Source organism: Vanellus vanellus, assembly GCF_965231255.1.
Source record: "Vanellus vanellus genome assembly, chromosome: 3".
Taxonomy (NCBI): Eukaryota; Metazoa; Chordata; class Aves; order Charadriiformes; family Charadriidae; genus Vanellus; species Vanellus vanellus.
Window position 1 is genome coordinate 15,574,717 of NC_138907.1, and position 20,186 is coordinate 15,594,902.

Sequence of the window (20,186 nt, forward strand, 5' to 3'; positions counted from 1 at the left end):
GTGACTGTAATGCAACCTACCAGCTCTCTTCTATATAGGGGCCACATATCCACACACAATATACTTATGGGGCTGCTGCTGGAATTGAGCTATTTGGCCATAAGCAAGCAGGAACTCCAGAAACCTTATCAACCACAAGTTGAAACTGCTTCTGTCAAACAAATGTAAAAGCAGACAGAATTCAGACATTTTTCAGCTGGACTGCTACAGGATGGCATGACTGGTAAGAGCTGCTTAGTTTTCATGGGGTACCAAAAAGAAAAAGCGTTAGATCACAGAAAAGTAAACTATTGAACAGCCCTTAGATACTGCCACTGAGCTGCCCATTTTCAGAGCTTCTCTGGTTGAAGCTGTTTCAGGCAGGCTTCTCAGCGCACAGCCACATAGCCTATACTTCAAGCATGATTACAAGTTTAGTCACAAGAAATTAGGCAAGGCTCAGATACTCTTTTAAAGGCAACTTTCTGAGAAAGAAGAATATATCCCCATATGCCAAATGATAGCTACCCTGTAGAAAGATGACCTTGGGGTTCATAGGCTGAGTTGCCTCAGCCATGGCAGTGTATGCCCAGTTGTCCATACTAAGATTAAAGAGGTTTATCTTACAGAAAACTGGCAACGGCTGTACTTCCAGAAGCCTTGGATTTTTAAACAGCCTCTTGTTGCTAGCAGGAGCTATAAAGATTGACAAAATATGAAGCATTGTAAAGTAGTCTGAAGCCATCCATATGTATCAATGCTTTTGAAAGGCCTGGTTTCCTTTGTGTGCAGCATATAGGAAGTAAAAGTTTAAGAGTACTACTCAAACAGCAACATGACCTGAAGTCCCCACATTTCATGCCAACACTCATTCCAAGAACAATCCTATTGAGTCAAATATTTATCTCTAGTGCTCTGAATCAAGAGCTCCAGGTGATGAGTAATTCGGTGCCTGAAACCTCAGTTTGTCATTTTACATACCACACAAAGTCTTGCCATACAACAGCTTGTTGTATCAGACATTTTTATTTGCTGTATTGCCCAAGTGTACAAATACTGAATGTAGTTAAAGAAATTCAAAATATATTGTAGTAGAAATCTGTCTGGGAAGTGGAATGTTAAGATATTTACTTTATAAAATTACTACACTTATAAGTCATTCCCACTTACAAGTTTTAAATACATCAGGGCTATGAAGAGACAGATTACTTTATGATCCTGCAAAAAAGGAGTTCTCAGAAAACATTTTCTGCTAGATGAAGTCAGTCAACAGCAAATTGATTTCTTATATTTGACTCATTTTGAGTTATCAACCAACAGGATGTTAGCTACATCCAGACAATTCATACACAATTCGGCTCATTTAGACCAAGAAAGTCAATGTACAATGCATCACTATCAACATATTTAAGTATTAGTCAAACAGAATCTCAGTGACAATATTTATTTTAAGCTAATGAAGTCAAGCCAATAAGTTGCCCCTGGCTATTGAGTGCAATTGATGCTTTTTTCACATTTTCAGAATAAGGCGCCTTAGTTCTTGAACAAGTCAATACAGCTTTGAAGGAGAGAGATGTTGTTCTGGAAAGGAAGAGAATTAGTTTCAGATGAGTATCACTGACAATTTAAATCCTGCCTTCCACAATGAAGTAGCTTCCAAAATAGTATGTCCATCCCAGAATTTTGTAGCCTGTGACAATGCTGAAGAGCTTATACTGCAGAGACAAGCATTCAAGCAGTAGAGCAGCAAAACCAGATCATACAGTCTGCAATCTGCCTCTTCCTGCAGGCCTGCAACCATGACTCACTTTGTGAGATGGAGAGGGGCAAGAGTAGTACATTTTAAAAGTGGGCCATACTGAGCAGTATTGTTAAGCCTTTTATATATCATGTTCAAGCTCAGCACTGAAGTAGCTACCTGTGATGAAGTCCAGGACTCCCAGAGTGTGGGAAATTAGGCTTTCCTCCTGCAAAAGCTGAGGATGCACAGTTACCTCTTCCCGAGTCCTCCTGCTTTGTTCTCTACAGTAAGTACACAGACCCTATAACAAGTGTACGCTTTGCTGGATTAAGCTGGCAGTATGTGGTGTGGTCTCCACAGACTACTTCAAGCCTGCTCAGTAAACCTTGGCAGAGGCTGCTACAAAGCCAGTGTTCCCCTTCACTGACAAACCAAGTGAGAAGGGTTGACAGCTAGATCACACACTGCCAGATCTGCTCACAGCATTCAGGAATACTGGAGGCAGCAGCTGCCTCTAGATGCAGAAGAGATCAAACCCCACAGGTGAGACTGCCTGATGGGAATTTAGGTGAGCTGTGTACTACCTGCAAAATTGAAGCTTCTCACTTACAGCTCAATAGGCTGGTGTCTTAGGAGCGACAAGATTAGAAACAGACTTTCTGCACAGGACAGTTAACAAATGCTGGCAGTTTTCTTTGTATGCACTACACCTAAGCTTTCCACTTCCTTTCCTTCCTCTCTTCAGATCTCAGCTAAAGAGCCCAGCTGTTCCATTTTACACTTCCTAGTTTTAAAGGAAACCCAGCAAATCCTCCAAGTTACACAGTACTCACTTCCCTCAAGCTATGCCTGTTAAATTCCAAAAAGAACACACCTTTGCATGTTTTATTTCCAGTTCTGCCATTTCAATTAGGTTTTTGCGGAATGCTGCTATTCTCTTCTGTTTGAAGCTCATCAGTTCTGCAGGGAAGAACAAAGATAAGATAGATATACAAAGTGTGACTGAAGTTTCAGCAATGCCCCTTATGTTTCATGAGCTGTTGTACAGCTCTAGTTACAGTATTTGACCATGAAAAGGTTCAAGAGTTAGTCTTGCTCTTTCTAGCCAGAGATGCGTCATCACATGACACTGACATCTTGGTGATGAAACAGATAGCTTGTCTAAGACTGGTTTTGTAGGCAGACAACTGGAATAAAACAGAAGCCACACAAGCTCTGTGAGAACACAGAACATTTAAAAACCAAGAACGTTAAAGGAGCAGCATATGTACCATGAAAGCATGTTCCTTCTGTTTTATATTGTCCAAAGGTATCTACTAAGAACCAGTATTTGAAGCTCTGTATGAGGTACTCAGCTGTACTGGGACAGAGCCAAAACCTCTTTGCACAGTTCTAATTGAGATAATCAGAAGCCTGAATAGTCACCTTCAAACCAGAAAGCAAATACTAGGGGCTTATAATTAAGGTTGGTCATTGCTCTGTTTCAGACAATCATTCTTTAAAATATTTAGCTGCATTAATCTTGCAGGCATCTACACTGCCCTTGGGATGTCCAGACTACTTGCTTCAGGACAGTGTTCAGAAGCCTTCAGCAGCTGAACATCAGATGGAGACATGGAGTGCATTAGGATCACCCTTCAGCATAAATACAGCAAAGACTGTTTTACCTTGTTTTGCAGATTCTGAAATCTTTTCAAACTTCTGACAACAATCCTGTTGATGTGCCTCTGCCAGCCTGACATCCTTGCTCTTTAGCCTGGCTTTATCTAGAGCTTTGTTAGAGTTTTCATAGTCAACAAGAGCCCTTGTACGTCTGTATAGAAGATCCTGAAAGTAGATAGGAACAGTGCAAAGCCTTAAGAGGGCTAGTTCCCAAATTGAGGTTACAACTACCTTAGCACCAGGAGGTTTCACTTCTTTCAGCATCAGGTTCTGCTTCTTCCAACAAGCTATTATAACCTGCTATGCTCTTAGCACAGCAACAGGAGCCTTTCACCAGTGCAGTGGCAAGTTTTCAGGACAGCCACTTGTGCCGTAGTCACAGAAGTCTGAGGGCTACTGTAGGCACTGCTTCTTCCCTTAAAGTAGCTTTATCCTTCTATAAGGTGGGCCTCTCCACTAAAGAGGGATAGCACTTTCTGAATTCCCTTAGTCTACCTCTAGTAAGGGATACACTGTAATTTAATTTGTTGAAGATATGACAGTTTGACAGAAGCACTATACTAACCTAGATATGAAAAGCAGTACAGGTCTTGGCACCAATTCCTTTCTAATCTAGCAGCAGTATAGTCTTGATGTCTAAATAGCAGTATACCACACAGAGGGAGCTGGTAGTGAATGTTCCAGGGTACCAGAATGTTCCAGATACCATTTCTCAGCATAGTCATCCCCTTGCCAAGTCAAGTATTGCTTAGAAGAGTTGCTGGCAAGGCTTTTGTAGTCACATCAATCTACCAAACTCCTCTTGGAGTCTGGACTCCAACAGACTTCACATGTTACCATCATATTCATGATAAAGTACTTTAAAAATCCTGAAGTAAGTCTTAACTACTAATTAGGCATCATTGGTTTTACTGACAAGTCGTGAGTACTCAGGCAGAGGAAGGGTTAGAATGCTGCTGCAGACTCAAATTCAGTTTGATCTAACTTACTTCCTCACTACATGCCAAAGAAAAACTGGTCAGAGATCTTAAACAGCCCTTCTGTAAGTGGGCTGAACAGCAGCTAGCCAATATATAGTTTCTATATTCTGCTGTGGTTTAGGAATACCAGGTTTCTTAGGCAAAAAGAGTGCCCATCTTCCTGTCTTCTTAAAGCAAAGACAACTTAGTGAATCATGATGCCCATAATAAAACTAAGCTTCAAAAAGAAAACTATTCTCACCTTAGCAGCTTCTATATTGAGCATGTAGTATCTCAACAGTTCAGAGAGCTTTAAGTCTTCATCAGATGAAACTCTACTCTCTACCTTCTGCAGAAAACAGAGTTGGTATGTGACAGAAAACAGCAACATCCAGATTCAGAGTTTCCCTTTTCCCAAAAAAGTTTCTCTTACCCTGAGTTTCTCAAAGAGCTCAGCGACTTTCAACAAGTACCTAGGGGGGGAAAAAATAAAAATGTATAAATAAGTTTTAGATACTTCTTAGTCTGATAAATTCACAGGAAACTAAAGAGCCAGAGACTGGAGTTTACTCCTGTATACAGACCCAGACAAGGGCTTAAAAAGAACTCAGATCTAGGCAGAGACCTGGACAAAAGGTTCAATGCAAGAAGTGCTGGATTCCAGCCTAACAGATGAGTACAGCTGAGCAGCTACACACCATTTAAAGTAAAAACACTGATCTCTAGAGCTTGAAGGCCTTGTGGAAAATTTCCCCCCTGCTACCCTCCAGGAGGGATGATCGGTCTTGTTTATTCAGCTACATACTCTTTTAACAAGGTCTTGGTAAATTGATAGCCAAGTTTAGAGAGGTGGAAGAATACACCTCAGAAAAGAGGACTAGGTTTACATAGCTTAAAAACCTCTACTGTTCTTCAAAGGTCCAGAAGATAGTACAGGCCTAGTGTAAGCAGTGGTTATATTTAACAGCACTTTAGAACACTGTGCAAAACCCCTTTCTCACACATTCTCTGGGGATCGCGACCTGAAAAAAATCTGGAGACTTCCGTTTAGAAGGAGCTTTGATGACCGGTACAATTCAGCTCTAGGGCACAAATAGCAAAAGATCAGCTAGTTAAGAGTCAGATGCAATTGATAGTTTCAGGTCTGCTGCACCAGGCGTGCCAGAGGATAGAAAGTTTCAATGCCACTTGCTTGCAATTCAAGACTCCCAAGCCAGCAATGACTCAACCCCCTGGACTTTACAGAAGGAACTAGATATTCTCAGACTCAGGATATGTTTATGAACAGTCAGAATTGCTTACTTTTTGATAACTGTAGGTTCTTCTAATGCAAGGCTGTTCAAGCAAGCTGAAGTATAAATATAGTCATCTGCAACACCTGCAAAAACAAGACAAGGCTTTCAGAATGAAATCAGAAAGACTGCAAGGTCTTTCTAAAGGTCTTCAAAAAGATTTACTTTTATGAGATCTTGTCATCTTATCAGCTTTTGCACACGCATCCTTGATTCTGTTGTAGTAGTTTACAAGAAAAGTCTTCTCTTGTTCAAAGAAGTCCTCCACTTCCTGAAAGAGAGTATGACCTGTTAAGTCAGTTACATTACTGCAGAATACAAGCTCTTCCCTATTTTGGGAAAGGCCAAAGAAAACCACAACCACCTGAGCATTATGCCCATCAATATCTACTGAAGAGCAGAGTTCAAGACAAGATCCTGAGGCAAGGATTTGACAAACCAGACTGTTTGGCAAGTTTCTTTTTCACAATAAAGTGAAGATGGCTTTGACATTCACTATTCAACACCGCAGGTTGTCTGAAGCAATCAGTAAGTTGGTATAGGACAGCCCTTAGGACTACCAGCTGTTAGAATTTTATTTCCCAGGCCTGCTGCAACACAGTAGCTAAGCAGTTTACATGCTTGCTTCACATCCGCACCAAACATTATATGTACTGTAATGTCCTAAACACAATGTCATGAAACATCAAGTCTATTAGAAAAAGCTACCATGGAAACATGATAGAAAACCTGAAGCTGGACCCATTACAAGAGTCTTTGGTATTTGATCTCATCTAGTGCAAGCATAAACCCATAAGTCATGTTTGTTCAGAGCTCCCAGGTAGACAAAAAGCACAAGCACATTTGCTAGAGGTGTAATTCCTTCCTCCCCACCAGTATCTTCTATTAAGGCAACACTTGTGCATCCACCAGAAGCTTTAAATGTACACTTAAATTCTTAACAGCCTATAGCTTCAATGTCTTATCACTACAGAAGTCAAAATTAATATAGTCTACTCCACCCAGCTTAGTATAGCAGTAACTAATGCTAACCAACCTTCCTTGTAACAGCCTCACACACATCAAGCCTGGAGCAGACATAACTAACTTCCCCAGAGCAAGAAGCAATAAACAATCAAGATTAGGCTAAGTAAGAGGTGAACTAACTACCTTACCTTGACTCCAGAGAAGAGAACTTCATCAGCACTCTTTACTACGCTTTTTAAAAAGCCACCAAACATCTCTTTTGTGTTTTTCCTCCGAACACTCAGCTGCAACAGAGAGGCCAAGACAGCTTTAAAGTTATGCTGAGCGGGGAAGTGACTATTTTGACACTTGCAGTATAGTAACACCATTTATATCTAGCATATGACAGAGCAGGCCGATTTCCAAGCTCTCCATAATACCTGTATAAGCTGTATAAAGATGGCTCATGTAACAAATTGCTTCAGTAGAAGTTGTTCAACTATTCTGTGCCACAGATTTTTGCCATTCCCAGAAACAGCTCAGTTTCTCCTTCCATATCTTGGATCAGCATCTATCACTCATAATTAAGTGTGACAAAACAGATGCAGTACCAACTTTAATACATTTCCATTCTTCCATTTTAGTACCATGCAACACACAGCACAGGTACACCTGAGCCATACTTGTTCCTAAGATAAAGGCATACAAAGTTGGCTTCCTAACCAACTTGACTAGGATTAAGAAACATTGAGATTTATAGCAGAAAGAGGTCTAAAAAGCAGAAAGAGGCTTTCATCCTTTAATCATATCACAGAAGTACAGGCAATATCTGCTCCCTAATGCTGCACATAGATTTAATAACATTCTGACTGTGCCCAGAAAAAGTAACAGCACTCCTAACATCTTGCCTCACTCAGAAAGGAGGAAGGAAAAAAAAAAAAAAAAAAAGTGTCTTACATCCTGGTCATACTCCAGGAAAACATGAAAATTGCGATCTTTGCTGAGCACAGGATGAGAAGAAATCCGCTGAAGGAAGATTTCATGTGATGATACAGTCTTCTTGAATACAGCGAGGTATTCACTGAAAGGAAAGAACAGACTTGGCATCCTCTCTTGTACTGCCTTCTTCAATATACAAAGAATTGCTTTAAGTTTGTCCAGTGAAGTTATTAAACATGCTTCTGAAATAGCTAGCTAGTGATACACAAGCTATTTTCAATCTCTTTAGCTAGGAAGTTTTCCAGTTTGAGAGAAACTTTTGGCAAAACCCCAGCTCCAAGATTTTAAAGATTATGCAGCAGCAGACTCCCTTCAGAACAGTCACACTCAAGATCAGTTGCCACCAAATAAGTTGGTCTCCCTGGAGGCTTTTCTAAGTGCAGCTCTTGGCAGTAGACTCATTCTACTTACGCTTCTAGCTCTTGCTTCATTTTGGCAAACTCTTCTTTTGTCATGGACACCTCTCCTTCCCCTAGCTTCTGCATCTTCTCTCTGGGACCATCAAAGTCGGGCTTTGAAGGTGCTGGAGGTATCTAGCCAAGGAATTGGTTAGTGATAGGTGGTAGCAAATAAAGTTCCCCAAAATTACTTCTAGCCTTCTCTGGAAGGAGGTCCTTTTGCCTGGTCATGGCAAGCCAGCAAGACTCCGCACCCAGGAATTCTAGAGGTATGTTGATGCTAGGCCTCTGTTTGCCCCTCCCAGCTCTGTGCTACCCCTGCCCCAGGAGGGCAACCAACCAAGAGGAACAACCTCTACAATCCACCCTTTAGTTAACCATCTTCTGTGGCCTACAGGGCCTCCTAAAGAATCACGATAGGAAAGAAAAATCTATATTTAATAGACTATTTAATTGTGTCATCTTCAGGCAGATATTAATCACAGAATCAGAGTTTTCAGAGTTGGAAGGGACCTCTAGAGATCATCTAGTCCAACTCCCCTGCTAAAGCAGGAGTGCCTAGAGCACATTACTCAGGACTGCATCCAGGCGCGTCTTGAAAATCTCCAGAGAAGGGGACTCCACAACCTCCCTGGGCAGCCTGTGCCAGTGCTCTGTCACCCTCACCGTAAAGAAGTTTTTCCGTGTATTTGAACGGAACATCCTGTGTTCTAACTTGTGCCCATTACCCCTCGTCCTGTCACTGGGAACCATTGAAAAGAGCCTGGCTCCATCCTCCTTCAACCCACCCTTTAGATACTTGTAAGCGTTAATAAGGTCTCCCCTCAGCCTTCTCTTCTCCAGGCTAAAGAGTCCCAGCTCTCTCAGCCTTTCCTCATAAGGCAGATGCTCCAAGCCCTTAATCATCTTAGTTGCCCTTTGCTGGACTTGCTCCAGCAGTTCCCTGTCCCTTTTGAACTGGGAAGCCCAAAACCGGACACAGTATTCCAGTTGTGGTCTCACCAGTGCAGAGTAGAGGGGGAGAATGACCTCCCTCAACCTACTGGCCACACTCTTCCCCATGCAGCCCAGAATTCTATTGGCCTTTTTGGCAACAAGGGCACATTGCTGGCTCATGGATAATTTACTGTCTACTAGGACCCCCAGATCCTTCTCCTCCGAGCTACTTCCCAGCAGGTCCGCCCCTAACCTATACTGGTGCTTCGCATTCTTCCTCCCCAGGTGCAGGACCTTGCACTTGCTTTTGTTGAACCTCATTAGGTTCTTCTCTACCCAGCTCTCCAGGTCACGCTGGATGGCAGCACAGCCCTCCGGGCTGTCAGCCACCCCACCCAGTTTCGTATCATCAGCAAACTTGCTGAGGGTACACTCTGTCCCCTCATTCAGGTCACTAATGACTATATTAAACAAGATTGGACCAAGTATTGACCCCTGGGAAACACCACTGGTTACAGGCCTCCAACTAGACTCTGTGCTGCTGATCAGAACCCTCTAAGTTCTAACACGCAGACACTCTACCACTGTAGAGTCAGGAACTTGGAGCTTTTTTGCTGCTCCAGACTATATAGAAAATTAACATAGAGCCATACCACTCAAATTTTGGGGGAATTAAGGCAAAAGGAAGCATAGGGAATACCCAAGTCATGAACTACTAGTAACATTAGTAAAGCAGACTTCATGTCCTTACTAGTATGCACTTTAAATCACCATAGTCTTCTATTTATATTTACATTTTTTAAGGAAGTACTTACAATGAGTCCCGCATATTCTTCAGTTTCAGTGAGTGTATCATGGAGCCATACAAAGTCTTCATGCTGCCTTGTAACTGAAAACTCAGGGCTTTGAAAAGCTGGCAGTGTAGTCTGGAAGAGAAGATATAGAAGACCTACTGTTTTGTAAATTAGTGCTTTTTGAAACAGTTCTGTCCGTTTCCAAAGGAAGCTATTTTGCCTAGTAAGAGCCTCGCCTACTCCCTTTTAGCTGAGCTGGCACTCATTCCAGAGCCTTACTACTATTTAAAGAAAAGGCACTGTTGTGGAACAGCATTAATGCAGCTTATTTTGTGAAGTTTCACAGTAGCTGGTTTCCCCACCCCTACCCCCCAGCCTTCTGGTGCCAAGCTAGGATTCCTTAGCAAAGCCAGTGTAGTGCATCAGCTACCTTGTCTCTATTTAGAGAGTGTTCAAGTCTTAGGAAACCTGAAGCTTCTGCATGTATATACCCTCAGGCCTTTAAGTGGAAAAGCTCCATCTAATTAGATTTCCTTCATTGCCAAGCCCATCTTTACAGGTACATGTATAACAAATATGCAGGTTACTTGTATAACACTTATGAAGACCACTTTCTAATCCATGATCTTACCTTAGTGTGCACAGTGAACTTAACTCTGTCCTTTTCACTTAGGGCATCAGGTATATCAATTTGGAGAGAAGGATCGACATTCAGGTCTACAGATACAGACCTCAGCTGCAACAGAATAAGCCTTGGTTAAGCATCAAGTAGGTTTAGCAAAGCTAGACTGGTCATCAGCTGTCAACAAGAACCACATTACACTAAACTGCTGCCTCCAAGAACAGCACATATGGACAAGCATGACAGCCTTGACACTACTTGCACATCATTGTGACAACCTTCCCTTCCAAACACAGGAAACTAAAAAGGCTTGTTTGCTTAAAGTCTGAAGAACCAATTGTTAGAGTTCACACTACAGATATTTGGGAAGTCTTCTTTCAAAAGAAGCATCCCCCTTCCAGTACTTCTCCAGCCTGTTCACTTGAAGCACATCAAGCCAAAGCCTATCACACCATTTAGAAGATAGCAACAACCCTAATAATTCTCTCTTCATTATCCTGCATCTCCACAGTATGTGGCAGGATGGTTCTTATGAGTCTAGCCTTGTAACCTGTTTCCTCACCCTTAGATCAGAGAGCTGCTTTAATCTAAGGCAAGAAGAATGGAGCGCTTATCTATTACAAATAGCAAGTCACAGGCAAGAGCCTCATGCTTTCTCACCAGGTCCAGACTGGTCACCACTGCCACTCTGATCTCCCAAAACTACTGCGCATGTTCCAGTAGCTGTTCTGACAGCTACAGAGGCTACATTCTCTCTGGTCTTGGGGAAAAGTGGGGCATGAAATCTCTTTAGGCTCCCATAAAATCTAAGAGCCAACTGTTTGCCAGAAGCAGGACCAAAACCCAAAACCACTGTGGCACTATCACTGCATCTGTTTAATCTTATTTTCAGGATACCTGGCATCATGTTATTCATTGCTGGTAGAATGCACATTTGCTATTAAAGAAAGCCCCAGTAAGCTGGTACAAGAACTAGCCTCAAAGATATTTTGCTCTACAAAAAGCTATTTACTGCTTCTAACTGCAAGTCTCTTCCTCTCCCCAATTCAGGTCTTGTTTTATCTTTCCTAGACAGAGCTTTGTGTCTGCCAACATTTTAACACCATTTATTTCCACTCAGAGCAGCTCAGCAGAGGTTTCTGAGCATGCTATGTGAGGAACCCTTTACAGAAAACCTCAGAGCATACCAGGTTCAATAAAGACAAGCCTTGCCTTCCCAGTGCTTCAGACAGGCTTTAAAAAGAGCCAGCATCTTCCTTCAGGGACTTATTTCTTCATTCCAACAGCCTACACCCAGAATACAGTTTCAACCATACTTTACTTTTCCAGACCAGCAGAATAGCCTTCTCAATTGAAAATGCTCTAGGTTATGTACCACTAACATCCTCAAGCCATAGTCCTACTGAAACTCCTTACAAGAAGGACAGTGCTTGCTGACTCAGAGCAGACAGGGCCTTAATGCTCGGCATGCCATCCTGTTCTGGAAAGCCAGGCAAGAAGCCAGGCTGCACTCATAAGCAGTAAGATTCAGCATGGCCACCAGCTCATTTCTCTCTCCAGTTTACAATTTGAACTTCCTTTACCAAGTCATACTTCACTGCATGTACCCAACCATTGATGATAAATTCTCTACATGACCTCAGAAGCAACAAAAAAGTTTAGGCATATCCAGCATAGGTTACTAAGGTTAATGCATACATCCAGTTCTTACATCAAGTAGAATCATGTATTTAGATACCAAAGAACAGGCTTTTACAAGCTATTAGACACTAGTGATCACCAGCTTCAGTCATCTGTATCCCAGAAGCATGCAGGAACCTTAGCCTATCACATTATGGTGGTTCCTGTGCTATGAAACCTTTCTAAGAGGCCCTCCCTTCAGTGTTGCAACCTAACAAATCATTCTTATTCTCTGCATACGGGAAAAACTGCTAGAGATCAAGGTCACAACACAGGAAGTTTGCTGAAGAGTGACCGCCAGAGCCAGGCTGAATCCCAAGGTTATCCTTTTGAGATAAATCTGAATGCCTTCCCAGGAAAGCAAGCTAGATAACTGGGCCACAACTGACACTGTTTCACCACCCTGCAGCATACTACCGCACAGATGCCACCAGCCAGGAGCTTGCCCCGACCACCTGCTAACCACAAGTTTCAGTGCCAAAGCCCACAAGCAAACAGTGCCCGACTGCATCTGAGCAATCCTGTCATATCACAGATAGCTTGAATGCTGCCTTAAGCTTCTGTAAAGCTGCATAAAGAACTGTTGAGAGGTTGCCCTTTATAAGGTGAAGCTTTGCTTCCAAAAGCTTTGGAAACTCCCTCTGCCTAGTCTGGCCATCTGTGTACTGCAGTCCAGATCTGGTAGATGACAAGTCTCTCCGGCTGCCTGCAGAGGACACAGCTGTCAGGCTATAGCACGCATTTGCCTCTAGCCAGCCTGCCCCTGCCTAGACTCCCACTACCGCCGATGGTTACTGCTTTCATCTGTGATCAGGCTCTCACACATAAGTGAGGGTACCCCAGTCTCTGTACCCTCATCCTTCCAGCCATGCTAAAAAGACTTCTATCTGCTGCATACTAGCTGTCAGCTGCAGTTAGAAGGAAGTAGGTACACCTTTTTAAACCTTTGACTGTGAAAAGACATTGTATGCAGCACACCGAGCTTCCAATTCTGACTTCTGAAGGACAGAATGCGTTTATCCCATCGTGGGTATTGCTTTGGCAGCAAGCAAGGAGATTGAGCTTACAAAGCATGCCCTGAAACACAGTCCCTAGCAGTCCCAGCACTGCTCACATCCAAATGCATGCAAACGGACTCCAAACACTACATCTGCTTCTCTCCAGCCACTTTATGGAACAGATTACTATATTCCCCTACAGGCACATGATTCTGATACTTGCTAGGAAGGCACAGACCAAACAGCACAAAGATGCATGGTTCAGAGGTCACTGACATTGGTTGAGGCAGAAGCTGCCCCATTCAAGCACTGGAGGAAAGATAGGTAGAAGGCCACCATTCAGACATTAGTTTCACTGGGGGCACAGCTTGCTGTCTGTTGCCAACCGAATGAAAGGCAAGTTGGTCAGTGTTTCCCAGACAGGTAACACTTGTGGCCAAAGCAGCAAGATGCAGACCCCAGTGTTTTGCATCCTGCTTACTTTTCTTTACTGTCAAAACAGGATCAGCAGTGCTAACAATATGAACTGCTGAGTCTGGAAAGTATGATAAGCCAAAGGAAACTGCTTCCTCTCAGCTAAACTAAGGAAAGGATTACACAAATCAGCCAGTCCTGAATTTGTGAAGTTTTTTATTAAGTGTTGTGAAGAAAGTAACATGTGATTAGATGCTGTCCACACACACCTACATGTCTAGTAGTTGCCTGCACAAGAGATGAGCAGGTAGGGACACAAGATGGTACTGCTTTGTCAGATGAAAAAGTTCACATGCCACAAGCATTCCTCCCTTGCACTAGCACCATAAACTGCAGAGGCAATGGGGCAAGAACACATAACCTAGAGCTTCAACAAACCCCAGAAATGCTACTGCATGAGAGCTTAGTGCCCCAGTAGGGCCTTATTTACACAGAAGCAACCAAGTCCGCAGCAGTGCTCAGCTGTGCACTCTAGAGCAGTGTGTACTATAATCATGGCTCAAAGTGTGAGACCAGCCCAGAAACAGAACAAGAGTCAATAACACTCCTGCATACAGTGGTGGGATTCTGCCCCTCAGGACTATATGAAGCCACTTGCTAAGAAAACTTGTACCTCTCCTGCCCTAAACATCTGCTGTAAAGGGATGTGACCCATCCTATATTTAAAGGCCACTGCAGGCTCAAACATCAAGCATATCACTGCTGAAGACAGCACAGTATTATCACCTCTGCCCTTCAGGAGTTTGCTCTTTAGTAAAGGACCTGGAGCCATATGAAACAGAGGGGGTTGGACTAGATGATCTCCAGAGGTCCCTTCCAACCCTGACCATTCTGTGATTCTGTGTGATTATAAAACCACTGGTCTGCTCTTGTCCTGTGAAGGTCACTGTGGGCTCCTAACTCCAGGCCAGAGACCTTTAAAATTACACAATCACAGCAGCAAGGCTCAGACTACAAAGAGAGCATTCACACCATCTGACTTCAGGAGGACAGAGTACTTTGTTTCCCCTACAGAAAGGGCCGGGGCAGCATTTATCCAATGAACTGGAAGCAAGAAGCCCCCTCTTGTTACCACAGCTCTATAAGGCACTAACCCAGTGCACCTAAAGCAGATGTTCCACACCAACCTTTGATCAACACAAGCACCCCCTCCTGCAACATTAGCAGCTCATTATTCAGGCCCTTTCATTGCACCATCCCTCCTACACCCATCCTACAAGCAGGAATGAGGACCAACTTGCTTATGGACACACAAAGGCTGTGCAGAGCAAAGTAATTCCTCTGCTTTCATCTCCAGGCCCCAGGCTTGTTCCTTTATCACAGCAGGCACCCAACCCAAGGCCTTCCCAGGAAAACACTCCATCTTAGCTCTCTGGCCTGCCATGCCCAGCAGCTCCTTCATATCTGGAGGCATTTCTCTGCTGAGACATTTTGTTTCTTCCCTGCACTCCAGGCAGTGGGCAAGAGAACTGAAGTTTCCCCATCCCAGTTACCAGAAACTGGTCTGCCACCCTACACCCTCGAGGGGATATAATCCAAGCTCAGCAGCTGGTAAGAGATAATTCCTTACTTGCAGCTCATGCCCAAAGAGGTACAGAGGATGGTAACTCCTGGAGCAGCACAGTGGGGAAACAACTGGGTTGGGCTGTAAACTGAAACACTCACCCAAACCCAGCACAGCGCCCTACTTTCGCCTCTCATTTCCCTTTCTCAGAAACAGCTCAGAGATTTCTGGTTTGCAATCACTACAGCAACTGTTACAGCTGCTCTGATGCCTTCCACCTCTAGGCTCATGCCTCTTTAGTTACTCTTGTTGGGATCATCGGGGTTTCTTAAGGATTTAAGAAAAACTTTTCCTGTTCAATAAAGATACCATCCACCGGAACTATCTTACCTTGAAATTAGAGCAAGACATCAAGCAGAGCCCTCCAGAATAACAGACAGTCATCATATTGATTAATGTTTCTAGGCTTCAGGACCAGAAGATTAAAAATAGATATTATGGTACTAATTAGGACACTATGATAATCACCTGATCTGGAAGCCCAAGAGAAGAGACAGCAGAGAACATTACTGTCACTGATCCAGGTAGAGTTTTACAGCACTTGCTTTTTTCTATTGCTTAGAGATGTTAAAAAAAAAAACCACACATAACAAAAAGAGTTGGATCATTGAAGTACAATCCAGTGATGACCATCAGCTACCCAGGCTTCAGCTTGACAGACATGAGTTTCTGATCAGGCCTCACCCAATGCAAACACATCTTCATGCTTGCAGGCATCCAGTGGAAGGAAGTGCCCTCAGCCACTGAAGCTGCTTCATTCTGTTGAGTGGCCTGAACTGCTGCTTTTAAAATTACGCCCTTTGCAGCTTTGCATCAGTTCTAGATGACTCAGTGTTACTTCTGCATTCTAACAAAAGAATCTGCCAGTGCAAGCAACTGCATACAACATCCAATCACCAGCAAAATAAGAATCCTTATTTGTCCTGGAAGTCAAATTAATCCAGGGGCCTTCCACACAGCTGGGTTCCCAGAAGGAGCAATGAGCCCTTCTTCCACAAGGGTTTACATGTCACAGAGCTTTCTGTTTATTGACAGCTACCTTATAAAAAAGCCTCTCCTCTTACTGATCACCTCTCTGCTGTCATTCAAGAAACAGCCACAAACAAGACTTCAATAGTAATTACACCTGCCACTACCCAGCATCCATTACTTTTTACAGAGTAGTCTTTCTAATTAAACCAGTTTAAGTGCTCTCTAGAGAATAGTAAAAGATCATTATGTTTTCTGGCAGTTTATACAGAGTTCTTAGTTCCAGAAGGCCTTGTTTTGACACCCAGGAGTTAACCAGCAGACTTCCACAGTATCTGGCCAGCAGATATTAGTGGCATTAGTCGCTGGAACTACGTTTCAGTCATATTCAGCACAAGTAGCTTAAGTTTTCCTTTAATTGCTTAAGTTTCCCTTTAATCAAAATACTAAAAAGGTCTGAAAGCACACCGCACACATACAGCGGTAAAGAGCCAATACAGTAAATGTGAAGCTTTGATTTTGCAGCCTTCATGACAGACTTGCAATGAGCTCTCTGACATTCAGCTGAAACAGTCCTGAAGTAGTCCAAGTTACACAAAACCAGGAAAACTGAACCAATCTTCTTGTACACAGTCTTCACGTTGCATCTTACACTATAGGAAATGCTTTCCCAAATGCTTTGGACTGTAGAACTCCAGTAATGCAATCATTTTATTATTTTGCTTAAAGATGAGGAGGGAATAACAGCTCAATTTAGTCTTATTGAAATGGCATTCGTCACCAAGTGCAGTGCTTGCCAAGCAAGCAGAAGGCAGCCTCTATAACCAGAGCACCTGTCACCACTGGCTGTGCAATAAGCTGGCCTGATCACTTAGCTCTCCAGTCAGAGGGATCTCTGCATCACTCTCTGCAGAAGCCAAGTGGTCACACACCTCCTTACAGAGGGAGGGAGCTGTGGGAAGGACACTATCAACATTCAAGGATCCCATATCCAGAGCAAAAGTCTCTCCAGCTCACTTTGCTCCACCTAACAGCACACAGGACACCTCCACCCAACCCACCACTTCCTCAGCTTGAGGAGTCGAGCAATAGCTTTGGCAGTACAGGCCAAATCCACTCTGCTGCAGCAGTCTGCCTGCAGAGCACAGCCTATGGCTAAGCACTTTTAGCCCATATGCCACTTGTAACATCCCCAGCTAAAGTGGAAATGTGCACAGAAGCAAACCCTTAAGACACAGTCAGCATCTACAAGTATGTTTTGCTGACCTCCTGCAGCCAGGCCAGAGCTGGTGTCTCAGCAATACAGTCTCCCGTGCTCTCTTCACCTCCCATGGACTTGAAATTGTGTCATTAGCCCAAACCAGGCCAGCTTCATGGAGGCTATACATCCTTGACAGTACATTATCCTTATCCAGTAGCTTTCACTTTGCTAACAGTTCATCTCCCTGCTTGCTTTTGGGCCCAGCAGCATGCAAAAGCAGTTTCCTGGCAAAGCATAAACAAGATCTAACAGGCCCTCATTCTTTCCAGAACATATAGCAGAAATTGTCTAGCACCAAGAACCACTGTTCAGGAGTGATAACAGCAAGTCTCAGGCTATGACATACCATCCTGTCTTCCACTGACTGATCTGAGAAAGAGGGGCTACAATACTCACTCCCAGTATTTTGATCTAGAAGTTTAGCTGCAGACCGGAGCCTTTAAAATATTATCAAGCCACTGACATTAAGAAATACCAGGCTATTTGCACAAGCTTAGCTTGGCAGTCCTACTACTCACTTTGCTTTCTGAAATGCCTTTTCCTCCCCATGACAGATTACACTGTCTTTCCCACTGCACTTCCAATCACCCTTATCCTACCCTCCCTTCCTCTTCCTACATATCCTGATCCTCTCCTGCTTCGCCATCTCAGGGTCAGTTTTTAGTTTATACTTACCAATGATTCCTAGTCAAGGTTAATACATAATGAATCTTCCTTTATAGGCATAGGCTTTATCTACTGGCCACACACCAGTTCCATGTTGCTGTTTCCTTACCTAAACAGGAACAGACAAGATAGGAGTATTTCTATCCTCCTCCCTGTTGCTGGAATCCAAAGACAGCCCTACTAACCGAAACAAGCTAGTTAATCTTTGGCCACCAAGCATTAGAGTTTAAAGCTGCTCCAGCCCTCACTGTGGGAACATTTTCCCCTCCCCCCAATATTCCTGTCTGCTAAGTTAGAAAGGGCATACAAACACCAAAAGTTACCAATTGCTGCAAGACAGCTGATATTTTACCTTCCCCTCCACCCATCACCTACAGGTCCTGCAAGCCTATAAAGGCTTTCACTCAGTATTCTCAAATGGCAGTTACTTTAATACCAACAGTTTCACATGCAGCAGAAAAAAGGTTGAAGCACCAGCTAGTTCACAACTCAAAGCAAATAACTAGGAAACACCTGTTCAACAAACTTTTGCCAGTTCTACTGGACCAAGACTGTTTTAAAAGATTCGTATGCAAGAGAGGCAGATGAAAGGAAGTTGAGTAAAAAAAAGTTATTCTATTTGTAGTATATTTCTAGCCCTCAAGTCAGCTAATATACATCTTCCAAAAAGCTGGAGAAAATACAGACCAAGACAACACCTCTTAAGCACACTTGACATCTTAAAACACAAGTCATCTTCCTGCAAGTGAGTTCCGTTTAGTCACAACACAAAACTACATTCAGATACAACAGTACAAAAGCAAACTAGACAGCTCAGACTGTTACATGGCTGTCCTACCTTCTATTCAGGGTGTGTTGGGAGTAGCTATTAAACAAGGTAGATTAATCCAAGCGGCTTGCCCAGTATGAGAAATAATTCCAAGCATTATCTACATACACACAGATTAACTAATTCATATAGTCCCTGTTTTAGTATTTAATTTGCACTTCCTCTGAGCAGTTGAGCATCCTAATTTCAGGAAACGCTCCATGCTCCCTCAAAGCCAAAACATAAGCCTCCTCAGCAGTCAAAGCTTCATCTCAACAAAGCACTACCACAGAGAAAAGAAAAACAAGCCAGCTACTGATGTGACAACCAAAGGAAAGAGGAGTCACAGCTGAAGCGACAGCTGACAGCCTAACTATCACAGGCCACACAACCAGGATGGCTGGTCACAGACACACAAGGCAGCTGACCCACCGAGGAAGAGCAAGTTTAAGCAACTCTAGCAGAAGTGCCTGCAGCACTTCATGGCCAGCACCTAGCCACAGGTCCTGACGAACAGGTCCAGCTCCCACATCCCCCCCAGCAGGCCCCACTCCCACAGCTCCAAGGCCCTGCTTGTCACCCTGCTCCCACCACGAACTAAGTGCTCCGCTCACAGCCAGCACTGCCTGCGGGCAGCACAGAGCCCTCACCGTCCCCTCCTTCCCACCCTGTTTTCTTCCCTTTTTTTCCTCCCCCTTTTCATCTTTCCCTTGGCAGCTCTTCCTTCAGGGGCAGCACCCCGCACTCGCCCCGATCACCTCCCCTCAGAGCACCCTGGGCACACGGAGGAGCAGGGCAGGGACCGCTAAGAAAACCAACATTTAAGAAAACTGACACTTAAAAAACAGACCCTAAACCGAACAAAAATAAAAACCTGTCACTGCCCCGGTGCTGCAGTCGGAGGTGTGGGGGCGGGGAGCTCCCTCACAGCCCGCGGGGCCAACCCGGGGCTGAGCGCGGCCCTCAACCCGGCGGAGCACGGCCGCAACCCCGCAGCTCGCCTCAGCCGGGCCCGGGACGCCTCCCTCACCTTGCTCTGCGCGTCCTCACGGAGCAAAGCCATGTCACCCAGGCACGACCAGCCGCTCACCGCCCTCCCCGCCGCCACCGCTGCCTCATATAAGCCCGAGGGCGGGGCCGCGGCCGCCTCACGCCGCCAGTGACACACCCCCGCCGTCCCGGCGGCCCCCGCGCGGGCCCGGCTCCCCACAGAGCCCGGCGGTGCCCGCCTCCCTCGGCGTGGCGGCCATCTTGGGTGAGGGCAGGGTGTCTCTTGCCCTTACCCAAGATGGCGACCCAATAATTTTTTTTTTTCCGGGCTTTTTTTTTTCTCCTTGCATTTAAAGATTTGGGTTATTCTCGCTAGAGGCTTCCAAAGACCACTCAAAAAAAAGAGCGAAAGAGAGAAGGCATGTCCCCCCTCGCCACCGCTGTCGCGC

General features: G+C 44.2%; 1 protein-coding gene across 2 annotated transcripts in view; it reads right to left on the reverse strand.

Moving 5' to 3' along the window:
• Positions 1–19,824, reverse strand: part of SNX5 (sorting nexin 5) — a 43,631-nt gene extending 23,807 nt beyond the window's left edge. The window contains exons 1-13 of one of the 2 annotated variants that reach the window (XM_082480446.1): positions 19,778–19,824; positions 10,337–10,441; positions 9,727–9,837; positions 7,989–8,110; positions 7,536–7,659; positions 6,788–6,883; positions 5,799–5,904; positions 5,644–5,719; positions 4,775–4,814; positions 4,604–4,690; positions 3,388–3,547; positions 2,595–2,680; positions 1,017–1,560 (exon numbers count right to left, since the gene is read on the reverse strand). In XM_082480446.1, coding sequence (XP_082336572.1) covers positions 1,513–1,560; positions 2,595–2,680; positions 3,388–3,547; positions 4,604–4,690; positions 4,775–4,814; positions 5,644–5,719; positions 5,799–5,904; positions 6,788–6,883; positions 7,536–7,659; positions 7,989–8,110; positions 9,727–9,837; positions 10,337–10,441; positions 19,778–19,810 — 1,194 coding nt within the window. In that variant the 5' untranslated portion in view covers positions 19,811–19,824 and the 3' untranslated portion in view covers positions 1,017–1,512. Of the gene's footprint in view, positions 1–1,016; positions 1,561–2,594; positions 2,681–3,387; positions 3,548–4,603; positions 4,691–4,774; positions 4,815–5,643; positions 5,720–5,798; positions 5,905–6,787; positions 6,884–7,535; positions 7,660–7,988; positions 8,111–9,726; positions 9,838–10,336; positions 10,442–19,777 lie in introns of those variants that run through there. The other variant, XM_082480447.1, reaches the window with a different exon arrangement.
• Positions 19,825–20,186: the final 362 nt, after the last annotated feature.